Source organism: Nicotiana tabacum, chromosome 15, assembly GCF_000715075.1.
Source record: "Nicotiana tabacum cultivar K326 chromosome 15, ASM71507v2, whole genome shotgun sequence".
Classification (NCBI taxonomy): domain Eukaryota; kingdom Viridiplantae; phylum Streptophyta; class Magnoliopsida; order Solanales; family Solanaceae; genus Nicotiana; species Nicotiana tabacum.
Window position 1 is genome coordinate 27,391,417 of NC_134094.1, and position 21,708 is coordinate 27,413,124.

At 36.8% G+C, this 21,708-nt stretch overlaps 1 protein-coding gene across 2 annotated transcripts; it reads right to left on the reverse strand.

Annotated features, from left to right (window-relative positions):
* Positions 1-11,573: 11,573 nt before the first annotated feature.
* LOC107796551 (endoplasmic reticulum oxidoreductin-1) lies at positions 11,574-21,484 on the reverse strand. 2 transcript variants are annotated; one of them, XM_016619342.2, is made up of 9 exons: positions 21,087-21,484; positions 20,204-20,335; positions 16,624-16,879; positions 16,098-16,208; positions 13,981-14,099; positions 13,308-13,412; positions 12,994-13,196; positions 12,506-12,629; positions 11,574-12,185 (listed from the first exon to the last, which is right to left on the reverse strand). In XM_016619342.2, the coding sequence occupies exons 1-9, from the start codon at positions 21,351-21,353 to the stop codon at positions 12,021-12,023; spliced, it is 1,482 nt and encodes a 493-aa protein (XP_016474828.2). In that variant the 5' UTR covers positions 21,354-21,484; the 3' UTR covers positions 11,574-12,020. The 2 variants fall into 2 exon arrangements, with proteins under 2 accessions (XP_016474828.2, XP_075086786.1); XM_075230685.1 differs by lacking the exons at positions 11,574-12,185; positions 12,506-12,629 and adding an exon at positions 12,679-12,828.
* Positions 21,485-21,708: the final 224 nt, after the last annotated feature.

Sequence of the window (21,708 nt, forward strand, 5' to 3'; positions counted from 1 at the left end):
AATTAATTCAGGAGCGGCTTCGCATGGCGCAGTCTAGGCAGAAAAGCTACGCGGATAGGAAGGTCCATGATGTGTCTTTTATGGTTGGGGAGAAGATTTTGCTGAAGGTATCACCCACGAAGGGTGTTATGAGGTTTGGGAAGAGGGGCAAGTTGAGCCCCCGGTTCATTGGGCCTTTTGAGGTGCTTCAGAGAATAGGGGAGGTGGCTTATAAGCCTGCCTTGCCACCCAACTTGTCGAGTGTGCATCCAGTGTTTCATGTTTCCATGCTCCGGAAGTATATTAGAGATTCGTCCCATGTTTTGGATTTCAGCACGGTTCAGTTGGAGGGTGATATGACTTATGATGTGGAGCCGGTGGTTATTTTGGATCGGCAGGTTCAAAGGTTGAGGTCAAAGGATATAGCTTCAGTGAAGGTGCAATGGAGAGGTCAGCCTGTGGAGGAGGCCACCTGGGAGACCGAGCGGGAGATGCGGAGCAGATATCCATGCCTATTCGAGACTCCAGGTATGTTTCTAGACCTGTTCGAGGACGAACGGATGTTTAAGAGGGGGAGGATGTAACGACTAGGCCGGTCGTTTCGAGAGTTATAGCCCCGTTTTCCCCATTTTTACTTCTTTTTGTGTTATTTAGCTATATTATGTTATATCGGGTTAGTTGGTTCGGGTCCGGAAGGAACTCGGAGTGAATTGAGACACTTAGTCTCTTAAGTAGAAACTTAAGTTGGAAAAGTCAATCGGATGTTGACCTATATGTAAACGATCTCGGATTTGAATTCTGATAGTTTCTTAGCTCCGTTAGGTGATTTTGGACTTAGGAGTGCGTCCGTAATGTGATTTGGAGATCCGTGGTAGAATTAGGCTTGAATTGGCAAAATTGGAAATTTGACGATTTCAGTCGGCAGTGGAAAATTTGATATCAAGGGTCGGAATGGAATTTCTGAAGTTGGAGTAGGTTCGTAGTGTCATTTGTGACATGTGTGAAAAATTTGAGGTCATTCGGACATGGTTTGGTTGGTTTTGGCATCAGTTGCCGAATTTGGAAATTTAGAAGTTCTTAGGCTTGAATCTGACGGTAATTTGATGATTTGATGTTGTTTTGAGTGATTCGAAGGTTCGACTAAGTTGGTATGCTGATATATGACTTGTTGTATTTTTGGTTTAGGTCCCGAGGGCCTCTGAGCGATTCCGGGTGGTTAACGGATTTGTTGAAGTTGGAAATTGCAGCTGGAGTTGCTGCTTCTGCTATTTCCGCACCTGCGGAAGAAAGGGTCGCAGGTGCGAGGCCTCTGGTGTGTGTGGGGAGTGTGGATGTGCGGGAGCCGCTGGGCCAAGGCTAGGAACGCAGGTGCAAAGAATTGGCCGCATCTGCGAGCCCGCAGGTGCGAGGCTTTGAGCGCAGATGCGGAGATGAGAAGTTTGGACTGGTTTCGCAGATGCGCACCTGGGACCGCAGATGCGAGTCCGCAGGTGCGAGGAAGGGGTCCGCAGGTGCGAAGTCTGGGTGATTAAGTGAGTCGCGCGAGTGCGAGAAAATGGCCGCATGTGCGAAAAACCTGGGCAGAAACCATAAATAGAACCCTTCGCGAATTTTGGTCATTCTTCACAATTTCAACTCGGTTTTTGGAGCTTTGGGGAGAGGTTTGAAGAGGGAATCAAGGGGATTTCGTTGAGGTAAGTTACTTGAGCCCTAATACTTGTATATATGGTGATTTCCCGTTGTTTTAATCATGGTAATTTGTGAAAATGAGGGGTTGGGGCTTGAAATTTTTGAAGAGTAATTTAAGGATTTGAAGGACCAAACGATGTCGGATTTTGATGAATTTGGTATGGTTAGACTCGTGAGTGAATGAGCTTTCTAATTTTGTAAATTTTGTCGGATTTCAAAACGTGGGGCTGGGGGCCGGGTTTGAGCCAATTTCGGGTTTTGGTCTAATTTTATAGTTTTTCTTGTGGAATTCATTCCATTAGCGTGTATTGATGGTATTGTACTGATTGTGAATAGATTCGGAGCATTTGGAGGCCGAGTCCAGAGGCAAGATCATTGCGGGCTAGAGATTTGATCGGTTTGAGGTAAGTAACGATTGTAAATCTGGTCTTGAGGATATGAAACCCCGAATTTTGTATCATTCTACTATTTTTAGTGACGCGCATGCTAGGTGACGGGCGTGTGGGCGTGCACTGTTGGGGAATTGTGACTTGGTCCATCTCGTAGCAACTGTAAAGTTGCATACTTTGTTGAAACCATTTGATACTTATATGTTTTAGAAAGAATTTCTGTAAATTGGGCTGAATGCCATGTATGGGCCTTGCGCCAATGCTGTTTGGACCCTTAGGGGCTATTTCTTACAATCTTCTCATTGTTTTCGATTGAAAATCTATACTCAGTCATGTTTATACTTGTTTACCATATAACTCAATTTTATGACTCTATTTTGATGCATATAAATATTTTGGGCCGAATGCCCTGTTTTACTAAAATGCCTGAGTGGCTTGAGAGGTTTATGACTGAGTGAGGCTGAGGGACTGATTTGTGAGGATGAGTGTGGATCAGGGCTGCCCGCCTGCAGCATATTTATGTTTGATATCGGCCGAGGGACTGATTGTGAGGATGAGTGTGGATCAGGGCTGCCGCCTGCAACATACTTTATTATTATAGCACGTGAGTTGTCCGTCCAGATTATAGCACTTGGGCTGAAGGAGCCCCTCCAGAGTCTGTACACACCCCTAGAGAGCGCAGGTACCTACTGACTGCGAGTGCCGAGTGACTGGGAGGCACGAGTGATTGTGAGGTATGCCGAGTGGCAAGAGTGATTGTGAGGTATGCCCGAGTGGCATGAGTGACTGTGAGGTTTGCCTGAGGGGCTGTATATGAGTGATATTTTGCCCGAGGGGCTGTTTATGATTTCATTATTTTTGCTCACTTTTGTATTGAGCCTTCGTTTGAAAAACTGTTGGAAAAATATCTTTAAATGATTTTTACTGGAACTGTGTTTAAACGAGATGTTTGATTCAAATCCTGATTTTAAAAGCATGTGGTAGTTTACTGAGATTTCCTGATATGAACGTTATATGCTTTATTGCTCATCACTACTGCTCAGTCTTTATTTATTGTTATTACTTACTGAGTTGGCGTACTCACGTTACTCCCTGCACCTTGTGTGCAGATTCAGGTATAGCTGGACATAGTAGCGATTATTGAGTGTTCTGGTTGCAGATTTTCTTGGAGATAGCGAGGTAGCTGTTTGGCAATCGCAGCCCCTGCTCTTCTCCCTCTTATCTTTCTCTAGTTGTATTTAGCTATTTTCCAGGCTGAGTTAGCCTTGATATTGTTAGACAGATTGTAGCATATGCTCATGACTAGTGACACCTCGATGTCGGGCTTTTCTTTTCTGTACTTCTATTTTTTTTTCTTTGATTTGAACTCTTTTAATGGAGGTTTTATGTCAAATAACCTTGAAATTATCTTTAAAATGAAAATATCGATTTGTTTTGGAAATGAGTCGGCTTGCCTAGTTCCACGATAGGCGCCATCACGACAGGGGTTAGTTTTGGGTCGTGACAGTTATTAGCCTAGTACGATGCGATCAGAATCGGCTTGAGGTTTGTGGATGGATTTAAATATGAATACGGGCTTTATATCAGGTCGGATGTGTTCATTTCTGCATAAAAGCTCCCTATGGAGGAGTATTCGGACGTTGGATGTCATTTCGTCGTCGGTTATTTCATGTAATACTATATTGTGCCGTGTGAGTTATGAAACGGCTTGATAAATTTCTTATGTAATAAGGTTCCGCGTAGCGATGGTGTTATGTGAGCAGGATGGCTCTCGATGTTCAGATCATATATCGCACCTTAGTTGTGCTTGAGTTTTGTAGCGTATGGCATTGTCGGTCCTTCCAGGGATGATATTATGCACTGAGCGTGCTTGTGTCCGATATTCGGATATTTTGTAGTAATGAGCATTCTAGCTCGATAAGAATTTTCTTATAGATTCTTTTTGTGCGGATCGGGTGGCATGCCTCCACGGGTATGTTGTTTGGATCGGGCTGCATGTCGTAACGGTATCATGTGTGGATCGGATTACACGCCGCAACAGTGTGATGTTGAGTACAGTCCCCTATATTTTATTTTGTGTGTTTGTGTCCCATTTTCTGAGGAAGGTTCATGGCACCTTTTCAGTTGTCTAATTAGTCACGTGGGTTAAGTAATCCTTTCCAGAGTTCGTTTTTCTTATGTATCGCAATCGAGTCCGTAGCTTATTAGCTTATTGTGGCATCATATGAGGCTTTTTGATCGTGTATGAGGTGGTTTATTGCCTGAGCAGCTTATACTTGGTGAGATGAGATTATTGAATTCGGGATCAGTGCGATCGGATTATATGAAGTGTAATAAAGAGAAAATACCATTATTTGGTTATAATGAGGCAATGGTTCTTGTCAGAAGAAGAAACTCAATAATTGTTGACTCGGCAATTGGTTATAAATTTCTACATATTTCTTCCATCGTGGGAGCATTTCAAGAGTTGGAACATGACTTATATGTATCATGAGGTGTGCTGTGAACATCAGATTATTGAAATTTTGGCTATTGTTATCGGAGGATGTTATTATAGTCATGTGAATGATGCGGTGCATGGTCTAAATTCAACAAAGGTATGCAATCTTGTATTGGTGCATCATGTAGTGATTGATACGACATTCATAGGTTGGAAACAGGCATAGTGGAGAATTCTGGATGTTAGAATTGGGCTCTAAGGCTTATTTACCTAAATAAAGGGGAGAATTTTCAGATTGGCTCGAGTTAATGTGCTCAACTGGGTGTGGTAGCACGGGTAGGTGCACGAGGTGTTAAACAGTGATTTTGGATAACTCCGGAACACTCCTTAGCACGTTCGAGGACGAACGTATATTTAAGTGGGAGAGAATGTAACGACCCAACCGGCCGTTTTGACTTTTAGAACCCTGTTCCCCTAAATAAAACTTCTCGTATGTGCTTTAAATGATTTATGACTTGCGAGAATGGTTGATCCAAGATTTGGAAGTGTTTGGGTTGAAATCAGAACATTTGGTTATTTAAGATGGCTTTAAAAGGCCAAGTTTCGGTCAATATTTTGAGAAAATAACCCCGAAATAAAATTTTTACTATTCCAAAAGCTCCGTATGGTGATTTTGGAATTAGGAGCGTGTTCGGAATTTTATTTGGAAGTCCGTAGTTAAATTAGGCTTGAAATGGCTAAAATAAGAATTTAAGGTTAGAAGTTTGACCGGGGAGTTAACTTTTTGATATCGGGGTCAGAATCCAGTTCCAAAATTTTTCATAGCTCCGTTATGTCATTTATGACTTGTTTGCAAAATTTGAGGTCAATCGGAGTTGATTTGATAGGTTTCGTCATCGAATGTAGAAGTTGGAAATTTTAAGTTTCATTAAGCTTGAATTGGAGCATAATTCGTGGTTTTAGCGTTGTTTTATGTGATTTGAGGTTTCAAATAAGTTCGCATGATGTTTTAGGACTTGTTGGTATAATTGGTTGAGGTCCCGAGGGCCTCGGGTGAGTTTCGGATGGTTAACAGATCAAAATTTTGACTTAAAAAGCTGCTGCAATTTTTTCCTTCTATTGGATATTTTTGGGCTGTGATCGAGCCCAGGTATCGAGCCCAGGGTCGACGGCCTGAGGCGAAGCCAGGGACGAGGCTCAGTATCAAAGCCAAAATCGAAAGTCCAGCTCGAGGGCCATGATCGAAGGCAATGCTCGAGGGCCATGATCGAGACCCAAGATCGAGGGTCACAATCGAAGGCTCAGGCTCGATGCCATGATCAAGGCTATGATCGAAGGACCAGGCTCGATGCCATAATTGAGGTTCAGGCTCGAGCCTGTGATCGAAGCCACGATCGAGGCCTAGGCTCGAGGGCCATGATCGAAGCCACGATCGAGGCCCAATTCCGAAGGCTGCCTGGGCAGTTTTATAAAAAGAAGGTATTCATCCTATTCGCCATTTTTAACAAATTGGAGCTTGAGAAGAGGTGATTTTGGATAGATTTTCAAGGAAAGACATTGGGGTAAGTGATTCTAACTTGGATTTGGTCTATAAACACAAATATATCATTGTTCTCATCACTTAATTAGTGTTTTGAGATTGAAATTTGGGAAATTTTTAGAAATCTCATAGAAACGATTTTTTGAGATTTCGGTATTGATTCGGAGTCGGATTTGAGTGAAACTGGTATGGTTGAACTCGTAATTGAATGGGTTGTCGGATTTTGTAACTTTCACCGAATTCCGAGACGTGGGCCCCACGGACGAATTTTTAATTAATTTCGGGATTTTATTGAAAATGTAGTATTTTCTTATAGAATTGATTCCTATAAATTTTAGTGATTGTATCGAATTATTTTGGCTAGATTCGAGCCAGACAGAGTTGGATAATCGAGAAAAGGGTCTACTAGTAGATTAAACTGGAGCAAGACGAGGCAAGTCTCTTGTCTAATCTTGTGAGGGGGAAATTACCTCATATGTGATTAAAATTAAATAATTGTTGCTAATTGCGGGGGCTACGTATGCACGAGGTGACGAGAGTCCGTGCGTAGCTACTATTAATACTAAAGTCCGGGTAGTTTAGGACTCATAGCATGAATTACTTGTGTAAATTGTATTCTTTGTTTAATTAATATTATTTGGTGTGTGTGTGTGTGTGTGTATATATATATATATATATATATATATATATATATTAGATATAACTAATTGTGAATTGTTAGATAAAAATATTAAAGGATGGAAATCTCATATGATTGAATTTCTGTTTAAATTAATTAATTTTTAAGAGAAATTATTCTTCCTCCTGAATTTATCTTATAACAAATATACTCTCATTCCGGAGGTACATAAGAAAATGTCCTCCTTTATTATGGAGCTGGCCGAATGCCTCGGCAGGATAGATGCATCTATGGATCGTACCGCACGTCCCTCGGCATTGTAAACGACACTCTGGATCGGGCCGAACGACCTCGACAGAAATCGTGCTTAATAATAATAATTACACGATACCTTAATAGTTTATTTCAGCTTGCGAAACTAATTGATAAATTGGAGAATCCTTGAAATTTAATGAATTATTATTCCTGCTTGTTAAGAAATTAATTGTTATTTCTGTAAATGAGATTAATTGATAAATTGGAAATTATTTGAATTGAAGGAATTTAATTAATATATTGAGAATTGTTGCATTTGAAGGAATTTGATTATTTATGCTGGTTAAATAAATTAGTGTAAATCCTGTGAATTATGCTGATTTAGATATTCTAGTTTTATTTCAATTATTATTATTGACCCATAGTGAGTGTCAAAGTCGGCTATCTCGTCTCTACCACTTCGAGATTAGGCTTGATACTTACTGGGTACACGTTATTTTCGTACTCATACTGTACTTGCTGCACATTTTATTGTGTAGGTACATATATGTATAGCGGCCTTGTGGGCGCAGATGTGTGGTTAATAATTGTGGGGACATAGGTGAGCTGCATTCTATATTACGATCCACAGCTAATTCCTGTCTAATTTGTATTCTGGACAGATGCTGTATTTTATTTTAATTCCCTAGTAAATGCTCATGCACTTGTGACACCGAGTTTTTGGAATGGTTGTGAATTGTTTAGAAATTTAGTTGCTAAAAATATTTATCATTTACTCTATGAGTTTTATCTTTACTATTTCATTGAAGAAATTTTTATTTCAAAAATACTAAAATGGGTAATTAAGTTAATTGATTATGGTTGGCTTGCCTGACAATGGTGTCCGGCGCCATCACGGCCTTTTTGAATTTTGGGTCGTGACAATAATTATCTCCTAATGGCTCCCTTCTACGACTAAGAGGTGGTTTGGTAGGATACATTAGAGAAAATAATGCATGCATTAGCTTTTGGTATTACTAATTCCTTATTTGGTACACTTTTTCAACTTATGTATTACTAATGCAAGTATTAGTTATCCTATGTATAACTAATGCATCGCAAATCATGGTATTAGCAATAGCAAGACTATTATCGTTTGGTATGATACATTAGATAAAATAATACATGCATTAGCTTTGTGTATTCATAGTATCTTGTTTGTACACTTTTGAACCTATGCATTAGTTATGCAAGCATTCGTTACACATCCTATTTGTGATTTGATCGAAATTCTGATTTTACAGACTCGTAAGGTATTATCCTATGCATAAGTAATGCATAAGAATACATGGTATTAACAATGCAATGAGTTTTAATGCATGCATTAGCTTAGTTAAAGATAAAATTGTCCTTCAAAATATAGCTTGATTAAAATAAGCTTTTATATTAATGCAAGTTTGAAATAATCCAAGAAAGTGAAAAATAAAATTACATCCCTAGTAAATAAATAAATACTTAGCATATTTTCTTTTTTATAAATAAATATTTAGTTCTATACTACAACATAGGTAGACAAATTAAATAATTTTTCTTAAAACCTTGTTCATATAAAAACATTCCTCAACATATGTTTCTTTTAAAAAAATAAAGTGATGGTCTAGTTATGAGGATATTTTTGTAAACAAATAATTCTTTTACAAATTGTGCAATATTTTAATACATCAAACCAAACAACGGATAAGAAATATGTCGGCATAACTACTACCAACATTACTAATACACCATATTCAACATTATTCTTATACACCCTACCAAACGACCTTTTAATGCATGCATTATCATGGTTAAAGATAAAATTATCCTTAAAGTCCCTTAAAGCTAAAGAATATGGAAGGCATTTTTGTAAACAACTACTAATTTTTTAAAAAATTATGCAATGCATTTTAATTTTTAATACACTACACCAAATGGTGGATAAGAAATAATTTTTGTATAACTAATGCTTGCATTACTAACCCATACATTACTAATCCCTGCATTACTAAAACACCTTATTTAGCACTATTCTTAAACGCCATACCAAACGACCCCTAACTGATTATCTGCCTTTGAATCAACCGTAGGTGAGAAGGATTGAGGAAATAAAGAGGCAAATTATTCTAAAATTCGATTTTTGTCTTCAAATATGAAGTGTATTCGATCTCTATGGAGTCTAACATATCATATAGATCTGATTTCAATATTTGGAAAGCTCCATAATTCCCACTGTCCATCTCCAAAGCGTGGACCTCCAAACATTGTGCATGAACTTCAGATCTCGATCATGAAGTTTGCACTTTGCAATACAAGAATTTAAAATATGATTCTGAAGTTACATTTTAAAGTGCTAAAAACTTTAGATCTGATTGTGAAGTTACATTTTAAAGTGCTAAAAACTTTAGATCTTATTCTGAAGTTGCACTTTGAAACGATAGAAAACTTCGGATCCGATTTTGAAGTTACATTTTTGAAACGATAGAAGAACTTCAGATCCGATATTGAACCCTAAATTTGTAACTTCATATGCAAATTTTAACGTGATCACATGCGAATTTTGAAATGTGTCTCGAAGTAGGTAAGTTTGCAAAAAAGAAAAGAAGAAAAATTCAACTTCGGATACAACTTATAATCTTATATAGTGAATCGGATATTTGTGCACTTCCCCCTCTAATATGCACGTCTTGCAATTATTAATGGAGAAACTATTAGTTATGTCTGTTTATAAGTAGCTTATTTAAAAAATTGGCCTATTCATTAAATATTACTAATATTAGCCAAATGTTATCAATATTAGCTAATTAACTATTTATAGTAAAAAAAAAAAAAGGTCAAATCTTTACTTTCTTTTGAGTGTGTATTATTAGAATAGATTGGGTACATCGTAAGGAGTTTGAATCTCAGTTTTGAGATGATTTGACGGAGTTTTGAGGTGATTTGAATTGAAAAGATAAAACATGAAAAAATTATGTGTATCATATTGTGTATCATTTATACATCACATATGTATCATATTTGTATCAAATGTGTATCACATGTATGTCCATGTATACCTGTGTGTGATACATGCGTGATACATGTGTCGCAAAAAAGTTTTTTGAACTCGATTTTAACTACGAATTTGATACCAAATCAGTCCAAATCACCTTCCATCTTCCTCAAATTGTGTATATTGACTCATATATATGTTTTCAATGAATTTCAACTATATCCATTGAAAAAGTTCCTTTTTTGCTTAGATTTTTGGAATCATATATATATATATATATATATATATATATATATATATATATATATATATATATATATATATATATATATATATATATATATATTTCATCACCTTGTTTGCTACCTCATCTATTATTTTTTTCCGTCTTGCATCTAGTGTTGCTGATCACACTTAAAATATGGAAGAAGATCTTTGCGTGTGATTCTTGAAGAAAAAGAATCTTATTTATTTGGATTTTTAATTTTTATATGTGATTGGCTAGTTTTGGTAAGTCTATGATTAATGGCTAGAGGTTGGTAAGTTGAAACGTATTTGATTTGAGACATTTACGTAAGATTCCCTCATTGGTATAACATTGGTAAGAATTATTTTTTCTTAAAATTCTCTTCACTTAACGAGAGATATATTGGACATGTCCTTGAATATGAAAATAATTTTGACATAACTGGTAAAATTATTGTTATGTGACCAGGAGGTCACATGTTCGAGCCGTAGAAACATCCTCTTGCAAAAATACAGGGTAAAATTGCGTAGAATAAATCCTTGTGGTTAAGCGGGAGTTTAGTGCATCGGGATGTCTGCCCTTCTTGACACGAATCAGGACTAATTAAATTTTGCTTTATTTTTTGGAGCCAAACTACAATAATTTCTCAAAAGGCAACTTGGTAACATTTGGACTAGTCTAGATATTATTTTGGACGGAGAAGACGGTTTATGAATATTTTTGTATTCACCGGATGTCCATTCCTACACGTCTTCACGCCATGAATTATGTTGATTATACATGTGTTATTAATTACATAATTTATTTATTCTTGTGATATTTGGGGTAATTTTTGTAGGGCTTTTAACACTTGAAAGGGGAAGAGATGTTGTTATCTTTTGTTGGGTTGTTTTAAGGCTATATATATATATATATATATATATATATATATATATATATTTGAGGGTGTAAGATGTTGATTTTCCAATTGTGTACTCTATAAATAGATATTCCTAACCTTCCTATAAACACGCTTGAAGTGGGAGTATACATCTAAAAAAATCTAGGGTATGCATTATATATGTTTGAGAAGAGAAGATGATCAACTTAAATGATCAACTTTAATGATGGCCAAGATGATAACATAATTAAGGTTATTTGCCATAAATAACAAGAGAGAAAATAATTAAGATAAAGATATGAAGACACCAGTTCTCCAATTCTTATGGTCTTGTATTACATTCTCTCCACTTTTTATGGTATTTTTTTTTTCCTTCATTGAAACTCAACTGAATTATATTGAAACTGGAATCGTAAGCACGTATAAGGTATGAGTTTTACATACAAATTTCTCCTGTATTATATAAAGATATGCATTTTCTTTTAGCAGCTCCAACAATACACTGAACAAACCAACTGCCTTCCAAAACTCTTACAGAAAACGTCTATCACATAACATATAAGTTGCAGTAACATGATCTGTAGCATTAGAACTGCAATACGTTGAACTAAAAATTGAAAGGATTACATTTTACATATGTTTCTATGGACTTGATGTGTACAAGATCAATCATTCTCACAGAAAGGGAAAAAAAGAAAGGGAAAAAGACAGAAATCAGCTTGTACATCCTGGCTACAAAACATCCCCAACCAAAAAAAGAAAAAGAAGCTCCACCTTCAATAGGGATTGTTGGAAAGTCGAACTTCTTGTTCTTGTCGATACAGGAGGCAACTTCTATCTCTAGCTTGGATATAGGGAAGACAGCTCTGCCGCAAATACTAATAGTTTCTGTTGTTAAACTTATATTTTCCTCATACACAGTAGTAGCAAAACAGCATAATGTGCAACCGAAGTTGCCTCCACTATGATAACTATACATTAGTATGCCCCCCCAGTCATCAATGGTTGATCACTAGGTGTAGAAATTTGTGTTCTCATAACATTTTCGAGCGAGGGCCCCATTTCATGTACAAGCATAACAGATTCTGAAAGACGATTCAGTAAGTTAATCAATGCTATAACTTCATTCCGTTGAAAATGCAGCTGAAACAATATACAAACAGAAAAAAATGGCCTCCATTAGACATTTGCTTAAGCAACAAGTAACAAACTATGAAGAAAGTCAAATGCAAGATGCAGAAACACATGCCATAAGTTTAGATATCTTTCCTTTTCTTTTGAACTTCTAACAAAATCTAAGGAATGTACATATATAAACACAATACGTAACCTTAATGAACGGAAACTAAAAGTAATCTACAAGGAAGGTACAAACTGTTGGTCATTAATTCATATCAAACAGAATAAACTGGAACTTGCTTTAGATAAGGCTAATGAGAGTCATTCTTCTGCATAACACTTACAGTTTCACCTAAACGTTCTGGACCATTGACAGAGAATAGGATCTTTAACGCTGTACCAAGACCAAGAACCTGAAGCTTTCCCCAAAGACGACATTTTTCACATCCAATGCAGTCCATCAATGCACTACAATTTTGGTCAGACACCATAAAAAATACGTTAATAGATGGTATACCACCAAGATATCCAAGCAGAAGATACTATTATAGTTTCTCAACAAGGTAAATGACGTATCTAGAAGGAAAACTGCATACCGAGTTATTCTGCTCCCAACAAACTTGAATCATATAACATGTGCGATTATGTTCACAAATAGATGCTAATACTAATTCCGCAATTACAAGAGAAGAAGTAAGATAATTAAACTAAAGAAAAATGAAAATGAAAGTCGCCATTGCCACTGGGAATATGCAGGTGCATGATTTTGAAACACAAGTAAAAGCATTCCATTCTAGAGAAGTATCAATCATCAGGGAAATCAATTGAAGACCTGATGTTTCTGAACTGCGTCTGAATTTGCTGCATCAGGTCAGGCTCGCTTTGACCTTTCCATAGCCTCGCTTCATCGAAAGGTAAAGGACATGCAGCTTGCAGCTTGGGATTGTAAACCAATTGTTTCATCCAAGATTGTGTCTTTAGATCATCCTCAGGGTTTCCAGTATCATATGAAGCCTGGTCCAAGTAGTCTGCTGCCTGCAAAAGTATTAAATAAGTTATCAGTCGTCATCACTTCTCTTGCTGCTCCTCTCCCATTAGGGGGTTGGGCGGGGTGGGTCAAGCAAGTACATAGATTAAAATACTCACTTTGGTAACAGCGCGGAGCAAAAACAGGAAAGTGAAGTATAAGTTATTGGCACGGTCTGGGAATTGTAAGACGCGGTCATACATCAACGTAAGATTCTGTCCCCACTGAATCATAGCAAAACCAGAAGAAAACAGGGAATAGTGTCAGAGTGACCATTATCATTGCACAAGGATGCTGCTATTGTACAATCTCAGGAAGAAATTAGTATTGGCTATAGACATGTGAAGAGACTTGTGATAATTTCTTCAAGTCATGTGACAGGATGTTTTGATGTGTTCAACAGTGCTTAAGACAATGAAAATCCATCTTGACTCCAGGTAAACAAAAGTTTCCTCTACATATGACCCCAAAACTCCAGCACTTGGGATTAGTTATACTTCCAAATATTACTCCCTTTTTTTGGGGGGGGAAGAGGGGGGGGGGGGGGTTTGTTGTCACTTGTCAAGAAATTCTGTCACGAATATATTGAAAGTAAGAGTTTGTTACAGACAACCACAATTCATCTAATCAAATACCATCCAAGAATTATAGCTTGATAGATTGAACATTTCCCATATCCACATAAGAAATAAATTCTTCAACAAGATTGTCCTCACAATTGTTGCACAATAGTTACACTTCCTAGATAAAAAAAAAAGCCATGACGGAAAACATGTGGAAGGGTCATAATACCGTGTTTGATGCTTCGTCAAGCAAGTAATCAGCAGCTATATGAATAGAAATTGAGGAGTGGAGGCCAGATATTAATTTATACAATATTTTTTTCTCCGGGCAAATCTCTCCAGATGGATCTGCAGAATGTATCACAGGTTAATAATGGAACTTCAGAAGCTGATGCAAAATGTATCAGAAATTTTCCCGTGGTCATGTAGAAGAAGCAAAACTATTCGGGCTTGAAAATTTGTTATTGAAATATTTTAGATTCCAAATATTAATCTAGCAACAAGTTCTGATTAAGGGACCTTTATCAGAATTTGAAGTTGGCAAAGCTGAAATCCTCAAAGAGCAAGGCTGTCCATTCCTTCTCTTGTCACCTTTCTAGATGCACTTTGTAATGAAAAGTAAAAAGTCGATTTCATGGAATTCCAAGACAACCATTCTTACACTCGTACTTTCAAAATGCTAAATCTTCCTCAAGGACCACAATTATAAAGAGCCATAACGGTAATGTAGGTCTGTTTTATTAACTGCTTCTCTTATATTTTAATTCATGACAAAATAGAAGTTTGCACATGCATCAATTGTGCTTCATTAGCTTGTGATAATTAAATTGCATAACCGAAACTACCAAGCGCTAATATAAAGCAATTCCACAACTGCTTCAGCAAAACAAGTACTCCCTCCAATGCAATTTATATGACACACTTTCCGTATTAGTCTATTAAAAAAAGAATGACACATTTCTATATTTGGAATAATTTAACTTTAAACTTTCCATTTTACCCCTTTTACCCTTAATGAGAAGCTTTATAGCCATACATATGTCATGGCCTCACAAAACTTTTATCCCTTAAGCTTTTAAGACCACAAGTTTCAAAAGTCTTTTTTTTTTCTTAAAACTCCATGCCGAGTCAAACTACCTCATATACTCCAGAGGGAGTATATCATAATAGTTTTTGGGTTATAACTATTTCTCAATGATGAATCTCCATATAAACGAAGTTTAGTCGATCTCTTCAAACTGAATGTACACCACATTCACCCAATAAACATGCATACTCATAAAGAAAGGTGCAACAAGAAATGTCAAAAGTCATTGGCCTTCGATAGACCGACATATCACTTGTCTTTCCAAACCAGGAAAGAGTGCGTAAAGTTGGTCCTTTCCTTAGTTGAAGTACCTTATAATACCTAAACAACCTATTATGCTAATTTCAATCTCAGACATTACATTCTTCCAGTTATTGCTAGTAACCTAAGTTGCTCGGACACGGGTGCAGATCTAGAGGTCGGATCTTTCAAGATGTAAATTTTAAGATTCAGGGATACGGATCCTAGTATGGATACGGGTGCGGGGATCCGACTAAAAATAATTTTAGAAAAACAAAATCTCTCTAATTTATGAGAAATTTTATGGAATACTTACGTATAGCTTGTAAAGTGTGGATTTCCTTTTTATTCTAAAGTTGTAGATAAGTAAAAGATTGATTTCCTAGATAAGATATGTTATTTTCTTCAAATTTACCCTAGTTTTAGTTCTGATTTCGGTAATCAAATTGTATCTCGTCTCGAATTTTTCTGTCCGTCGTGGTCAAAGTACCCAAAATTGTTTGACCAGATCCGGTACGGATCCCATACCCACACCCATACTAGTGTCGTGTCGACACGGGTGTGGCACCTAAACTGCCATGTCGGAGCAGCTTAGCTAGTAACATAGCAAGTTTGATTTAAAAAGCATAATGCTTTAGACCCCTCATACTATTGATAAGTAAATTATGTCAACTACAGAACGAGGTGACTAAAGAGTACCTACTTGTTTCTTCATCATAGGTAGTAGATAAAAAGTATTCTGAAAATTCTAAGATAGTAGGAGAAAGAAAGTGTAACAACACATATGTCTAAGCACAGCAAACTGTGCAGCCATCATATAAATCAAAGCAACTAGCACTTCTTATCAACTTATAGGTGCTAGCTCACCAACGCATGTTCTTCACATCCATTATAAGATGTCTATACCCAAAGACAGAGAGCCAGGCAAGGAATAGAAGAGGAGGTAGAGAAGTGGAACAGTTCCATACTGATACAAAGAAGAAGCTAACAGATAAAGATAAGTAAATGAATCGGCTTACATTTAGGGCAGTTTTCTACATAAATAGCATCCCATATTCTTCTAGCAGATGGACCACTGTACCCAGTGTAGCGCTCAGGGTTCAACTGGAGATTAACATATGTCATTTCAGCTGAAAGTGAAAAAAAAGAAGACAATATCAGTCCTGCCAATTTCAGAAAACATATTCGCTAAAATTTCTGTTGATTCAGATGATCCTACTTCAATTTATCAGAAGGCATTTAAAAAAGGGAAAAATGCATGGGAGAAAAAATGGGTTACTCTGCCACAAAGCAGTCCATGCCTGAAATTGAATCGCAAGTATATTTGTAAATTTGCCACACTTAGCAGATGAGTATTTTTCAGTGCAGCAGCCAAATGAGAAAATATCCTTAAAAAGTATCTACTTTCAAAATCAGCAGTGGCACTAACGAGTCAGGAAATTATACAACCAGTTCTCCAGATAAATTATATTTTTTCTCTTCTCTTTTTCCTTTTGGGTGGGTGGGAGATTGGAGCTATATATACAACCATAGAAAGTGAACAACCATTATCTGTCTCATCATCATTCGTCCATGGGTTGTCCACTTCCACCCAGCCTTTGAATGCTTTGGAATCTATTGTACGATCAACAGCTGCCTCAGGGTTTTCTTCTAGACAGACTAGATTACTTGAAGAAAGTCGATAACTCTGCGCCTTAAATGGCTCAGGAAATTCATTTTCTGGGCATTCACAAACACTGCAGTCTCGTAAATGGCACATTCCATCATCTGGCCAGAATGGACAATCACACCACAACTTAACCTGCAAACTTAAAACACGGTCAGATAAAAATCGAACTTGATTTTACGCAAGCAATGTCAGCAGTCCGTCCTGAGAAGGTATAAAATAGAAAAGAAGCAAGTGATGACAGCATAAACAGTAGGCTGCTAATGTTCTTGTTTGAAGCTGAAGCTTATGTCATCGAATTATAGATTAAATCAAATACATAAAGTTGAAAGAGAATCACAATCCTTATTTAGGAAAGAAAAAAGAAAAGATGGAAATTTAGAAGCAAATGATCGGACTAGTAAATTGGCATATAGAAAACCATATCTGAGGATCCTAGAAATAGAAGGAGCAAGTAACTCTAATAAGCAGAAGAGTTAAACTGTGTCAAAATGTGCAACTGTGGAATATGATCAATCTTGCATAATATGTGGGGAAGAAGCAAGATGTGAAATAGCAATACGGCTTCTATACAAAAAGAGCATAACCTCTCTTCCATCAGGAGAATTTCAGCCACAAGGCTGTCTCCCGCACTAGAGTGCTTGCACTTTAAATTGAATATTCAGAATTTATTTGTTCATATCACAGAACAATACCAAAAACTTTCCCTCAAAGCTGAACTTTTTTTCCCTTAGAACATTTGGATTCTAGATTCTTTTCCCTATTAAAAAGGACAAATGTGTGCCAAATATGATCCTAAAGGGGTTACAATAGAATTGAAAGCCACATAAACCAAGGAAACGAAAAATCAAACAGAGGAAAAACAAGTGCATGTAATTAAAGAAAATGTACATAGAGGAAAGACGAACGTTTAATATTTATGACCAGAGACAAAAATGCACAAAACTATACTGTCTCTTTCCTCTTTCCAGCTACGGATTCCACAGAAGTATCAAATAGAAGGATAAAAAATCTCAGATTCATTCACTGAGAATACCCTAAGTAAAAGCGTTTCCAGTCGCTTTCTGCCTACTAACAGTAAGAAATTTAAACAAGATTTAATTGAACATTATACATCCAAAGAGCTTGAAATGGGAAGGGTGACCTTTTCCAACTATTACCCAACAAGAAATGGATGGTTTAAGCTCTATGGATCTTTGGCATGGAAGAAGGGGAGCCTTGGCGCAACTAGTAAAATTGCTGCCATGTGACCAGGAGGTCACGAATTCGAGCCGTGGAAACAGCCTTTTGCAGAAATGCAGGGTAAGGCTGCGTACAATAGACCCTTGTGGTCTGGCCCTTCCCCCGGACCCCGTGCATAGCGGGAGCTTAGTGCATCGGGCTGCCTTTTGTACTTCATTGGTTTTGTGCTTCTGTTGGTTCTTTGGTCTCTTCTTAGTACTCTAAGGATGCCATTAAAGAGGTATCATGGAGATAAGTACACTTTACCTGCCTTATTCAAGAGAAACTTCAAACCTTCCTGTTCTGGCCAAAAAAGAAAGTAGCTAGCAACTTCACAGACTTTCATGGAATAGTTCTTGCCGGAAGCGTCGGTATAATTTAAGCTAAGGATTTCTACTTGATAAGGCTGAAGGCTTCTTGATGAGCTCGTTTTAGATGCTCAAAAGCCTTCTGATGGAGCAAACAAATTTTGCATGTGATACTTATTAGTTGCTTCTCAGGATCTGCCCTATAGAGATAACAGATATTGCTGAGTGATTCTATCCAGGATGCAATAGACGCTTGTAAGAAATGCAACCTTACTTTGTAGAAGCAGGTGAGGTCCCTGTAAACTGAAGCTTGGCATGTGAAACTTCTCCCCCTTTGGAGAATATAATCATTTACTAATTATGGAAGCGAATGGTAAAGCACTGTGGAAGGCTGTTATGACTGTCAGACAAGCATTTATAAGTCACTTATATTGTAGCATTTATTGCCAGTACAAATCAGGTTTTGTTTTCCCTTGAGAAATAGTGTAGGGGTAAGGTCTCCACTGTTCCTTGAGCCGAGGGTCTATTGGAAACAGCTTCTCAATCTTTATAAGGTAGGGGTAAGGTCTGCGTACACACTACCCTCCCCAGACCCAATTTATGGGAATACACTGGGTTCGTTGTTGTTGTTGTTTAAATAGTGTAGGGACTCAGCATAAGAAGAATCTTCTGCGAAATGTTTTGCATTCCAACAACAAGGGCTCTCTTACAGCTAATTGATTCAAAGACAGTACAGGAATGACCGGAACAGCAATTTCCATACAGCCTCCCAATACTGGGAGCTGCAGGAACCTAAGGACCTTTCAGCAGAACAGTAATGAATTTATCAGAAACAGAATTAAATGGCTAAAGTCTAAAAAGTTTTATTTTCTTCAAAGTAGTTATTCTTAAGGCCTCCAAGGGTCCACTTGAAACTTGTGAGCACAAGAAAGCAACATTTTAGTGCATGTAGTGTACAGCGGTGGTTCTTACAGCTGAAAACTGAAGAGAAGACAATCTTCAGCTACTGCTTCAAGTAAAAGAGACCTATAATAGCTATTGATGACTTCTCGTTGCATTGCAGGATAGCATCCTCAGGCGGGTTTTTTTTCTTCTATCTGTACTTAGAATTTATAAGATGTGATTATTACGTTGAAGTACTGGCAGATCAGGGAACCAGACAGAAATACGTTGAAGTACTGGCACATAAGGCAACACGACGGAAATAGGAATAGGATGTGGAGAAATTGATATCCGTGAGTCTCACATGGTTAATTTGGAATGGACGAACTGACGTTATTGAAGGGGTATTGCATATTTGCCCATTTGTGCATTTTAAATTAGTTTCGGTTGGTTATGATATAGTTTCCCTAAAAGGTAGAGATTATCTTATTACAGCACAACTAGAGGATGCATTTACTCCTGATAACAAAGATATTAAGTGAAATCAGTAAAAAGGGCAGGTCTTGATACTTTGGTCACAGAATTGATGTGTCACAATCAGAATACTATATTTGAAACCAATCTGTTACTTCATTTTGATAACTGCTACTGTATTAGTTGAAACCTTTTAAAGTCGACCACGTCTTGTTATTTAGATGAGATATCACTAGTAATGGTCGAGGACTTATCAAAAACTTGATTGCCCTTGATATCAAGATAAAAAGAACTTGATTTTTCACAATTGTGCAACATACTTTCAAACCAAAATAATCAAGAAAGTCAGACATGGAAACTGAGTACACAATCATAAGTATAATAAGCTATCCAAGCAGAAGCCAAACCACCACTTCTGGACGGGCTGATTCGTGAACTAACAGCCAGTACATAATTTCTACACGGTAGGAACATATTAGCATGTACAACTTACAGCTCAAACGGTTTTAATTCTAAGCGGACTAAGTACATGAGCACGCTAAATATTTTCCACCAGATGTGATTAAATGAATACCTTGAAATATCTGAAGAATGGTGTTTTAACAAGTTCTTGGAGCGATGGATGTAATACTTCCTTGTTAAGATGATTCACGGTGTCGTAGTCATAACAACAATCTTCCACAACCCTACTATATTTGCCTGCCCCCTGCAAATATTTCGCCATAGCAAAACCCAACTCAAAGAAAATTCACCTCTATAAATTTCAAAATTAAAAATTTTGAACTTCATGCCATCACTCCAAGACTGAATTTCATGTAGTATTGATCCATCAGTCCAAATAATCCATCATAAAAGAATAATAACTAGAGCTAGAACAGGAACACTTAGCAAAAATTACCATTTACTATCTTTTTCCAGAAAAATCAAACAATTAAGACAGTCATAGATTATTTTTCTTAATTTTCCCTCCAAATGGAGGAAAAAAAAAGAATTACATCCCAACATAGGGAAACACACACCTCAATCCCAAACTAGCTGGGGACACAATATATCCGCTCTAATAGGGCAAAAACTTTCTTGTAATAGAGTTTAAGTTCTATGCACTCATAGTATAAAAAAATATTTACACAATCAGGTCACACTTAAAAGGTAATTATAGGTAACTCTATTTAATAATGTTAGTTAATATCCTAAAATAAAGGTAAGTAACCTGTTTAAATTATACTAATGGTAAAAGTGCATATAACTTAAATCCTTTGTGATATAACATTATTCATATTCCAAGAATTTGAACTCCATGTCATCATCAATTTAATCTACAAAACTCAATAACTGTAAACAATCCCAAACAGTGTCATTGCTTCGGATAATAACCGCAAAAAATAAAAATAAAAATAAAAATCATCAATAACAAAAACGTCAGCTGAATTGTAATTATAACTAAACAAAAAAAAAACCTGAGAACAGTTGCATCTTTTGCCAGTGTTACTGAAGGGATGGAACGTGCGGAATTTGGTGGTATTAAGGAGAACAGCGAAGAGTACAACAATTAAAGCACCAATAAACCATGCGTATTGAATTCTAAAACTGTTCTTCTTCTTCTTCTTCTTCTTCTTCTTCTTCTTCTTCTTCTTCTTCTTCTTCTTCTTCTTCTTCTTCTTCTTCTTCTTCTTCTTCTTCTTCTTCTTCTTCTTCTTCTTCTTATCAATTTCGGGCTTCGCCATGTGGATTTAAAGCTGCGTTTGGCCGTTAAGCAAATCGGCGAAGAAAATGAAATTCCAACTGTGGAAATGGAAAAATGGCAGGGGCGGTTAGTTAACGGTTTTGATTAGGCGGTGTCATATGGAAATGAAACAAAAAGGGAAGGAAAAAGAATTTTAAGTTACTAAAATTTATATACTCTATTAATTATGCGGTATAAGTCTAAGATATGAAATAAGAATGTCTAGTAGTAATGTAGAGTTTAAATTATTTAAAAACAAAAATACTTTTTTTAAAACAAGTAATTCATAACAATCTCGAGATCTTATTATAATTAATTATCACATAACAATTCATTCATCATAAATTACTATATGA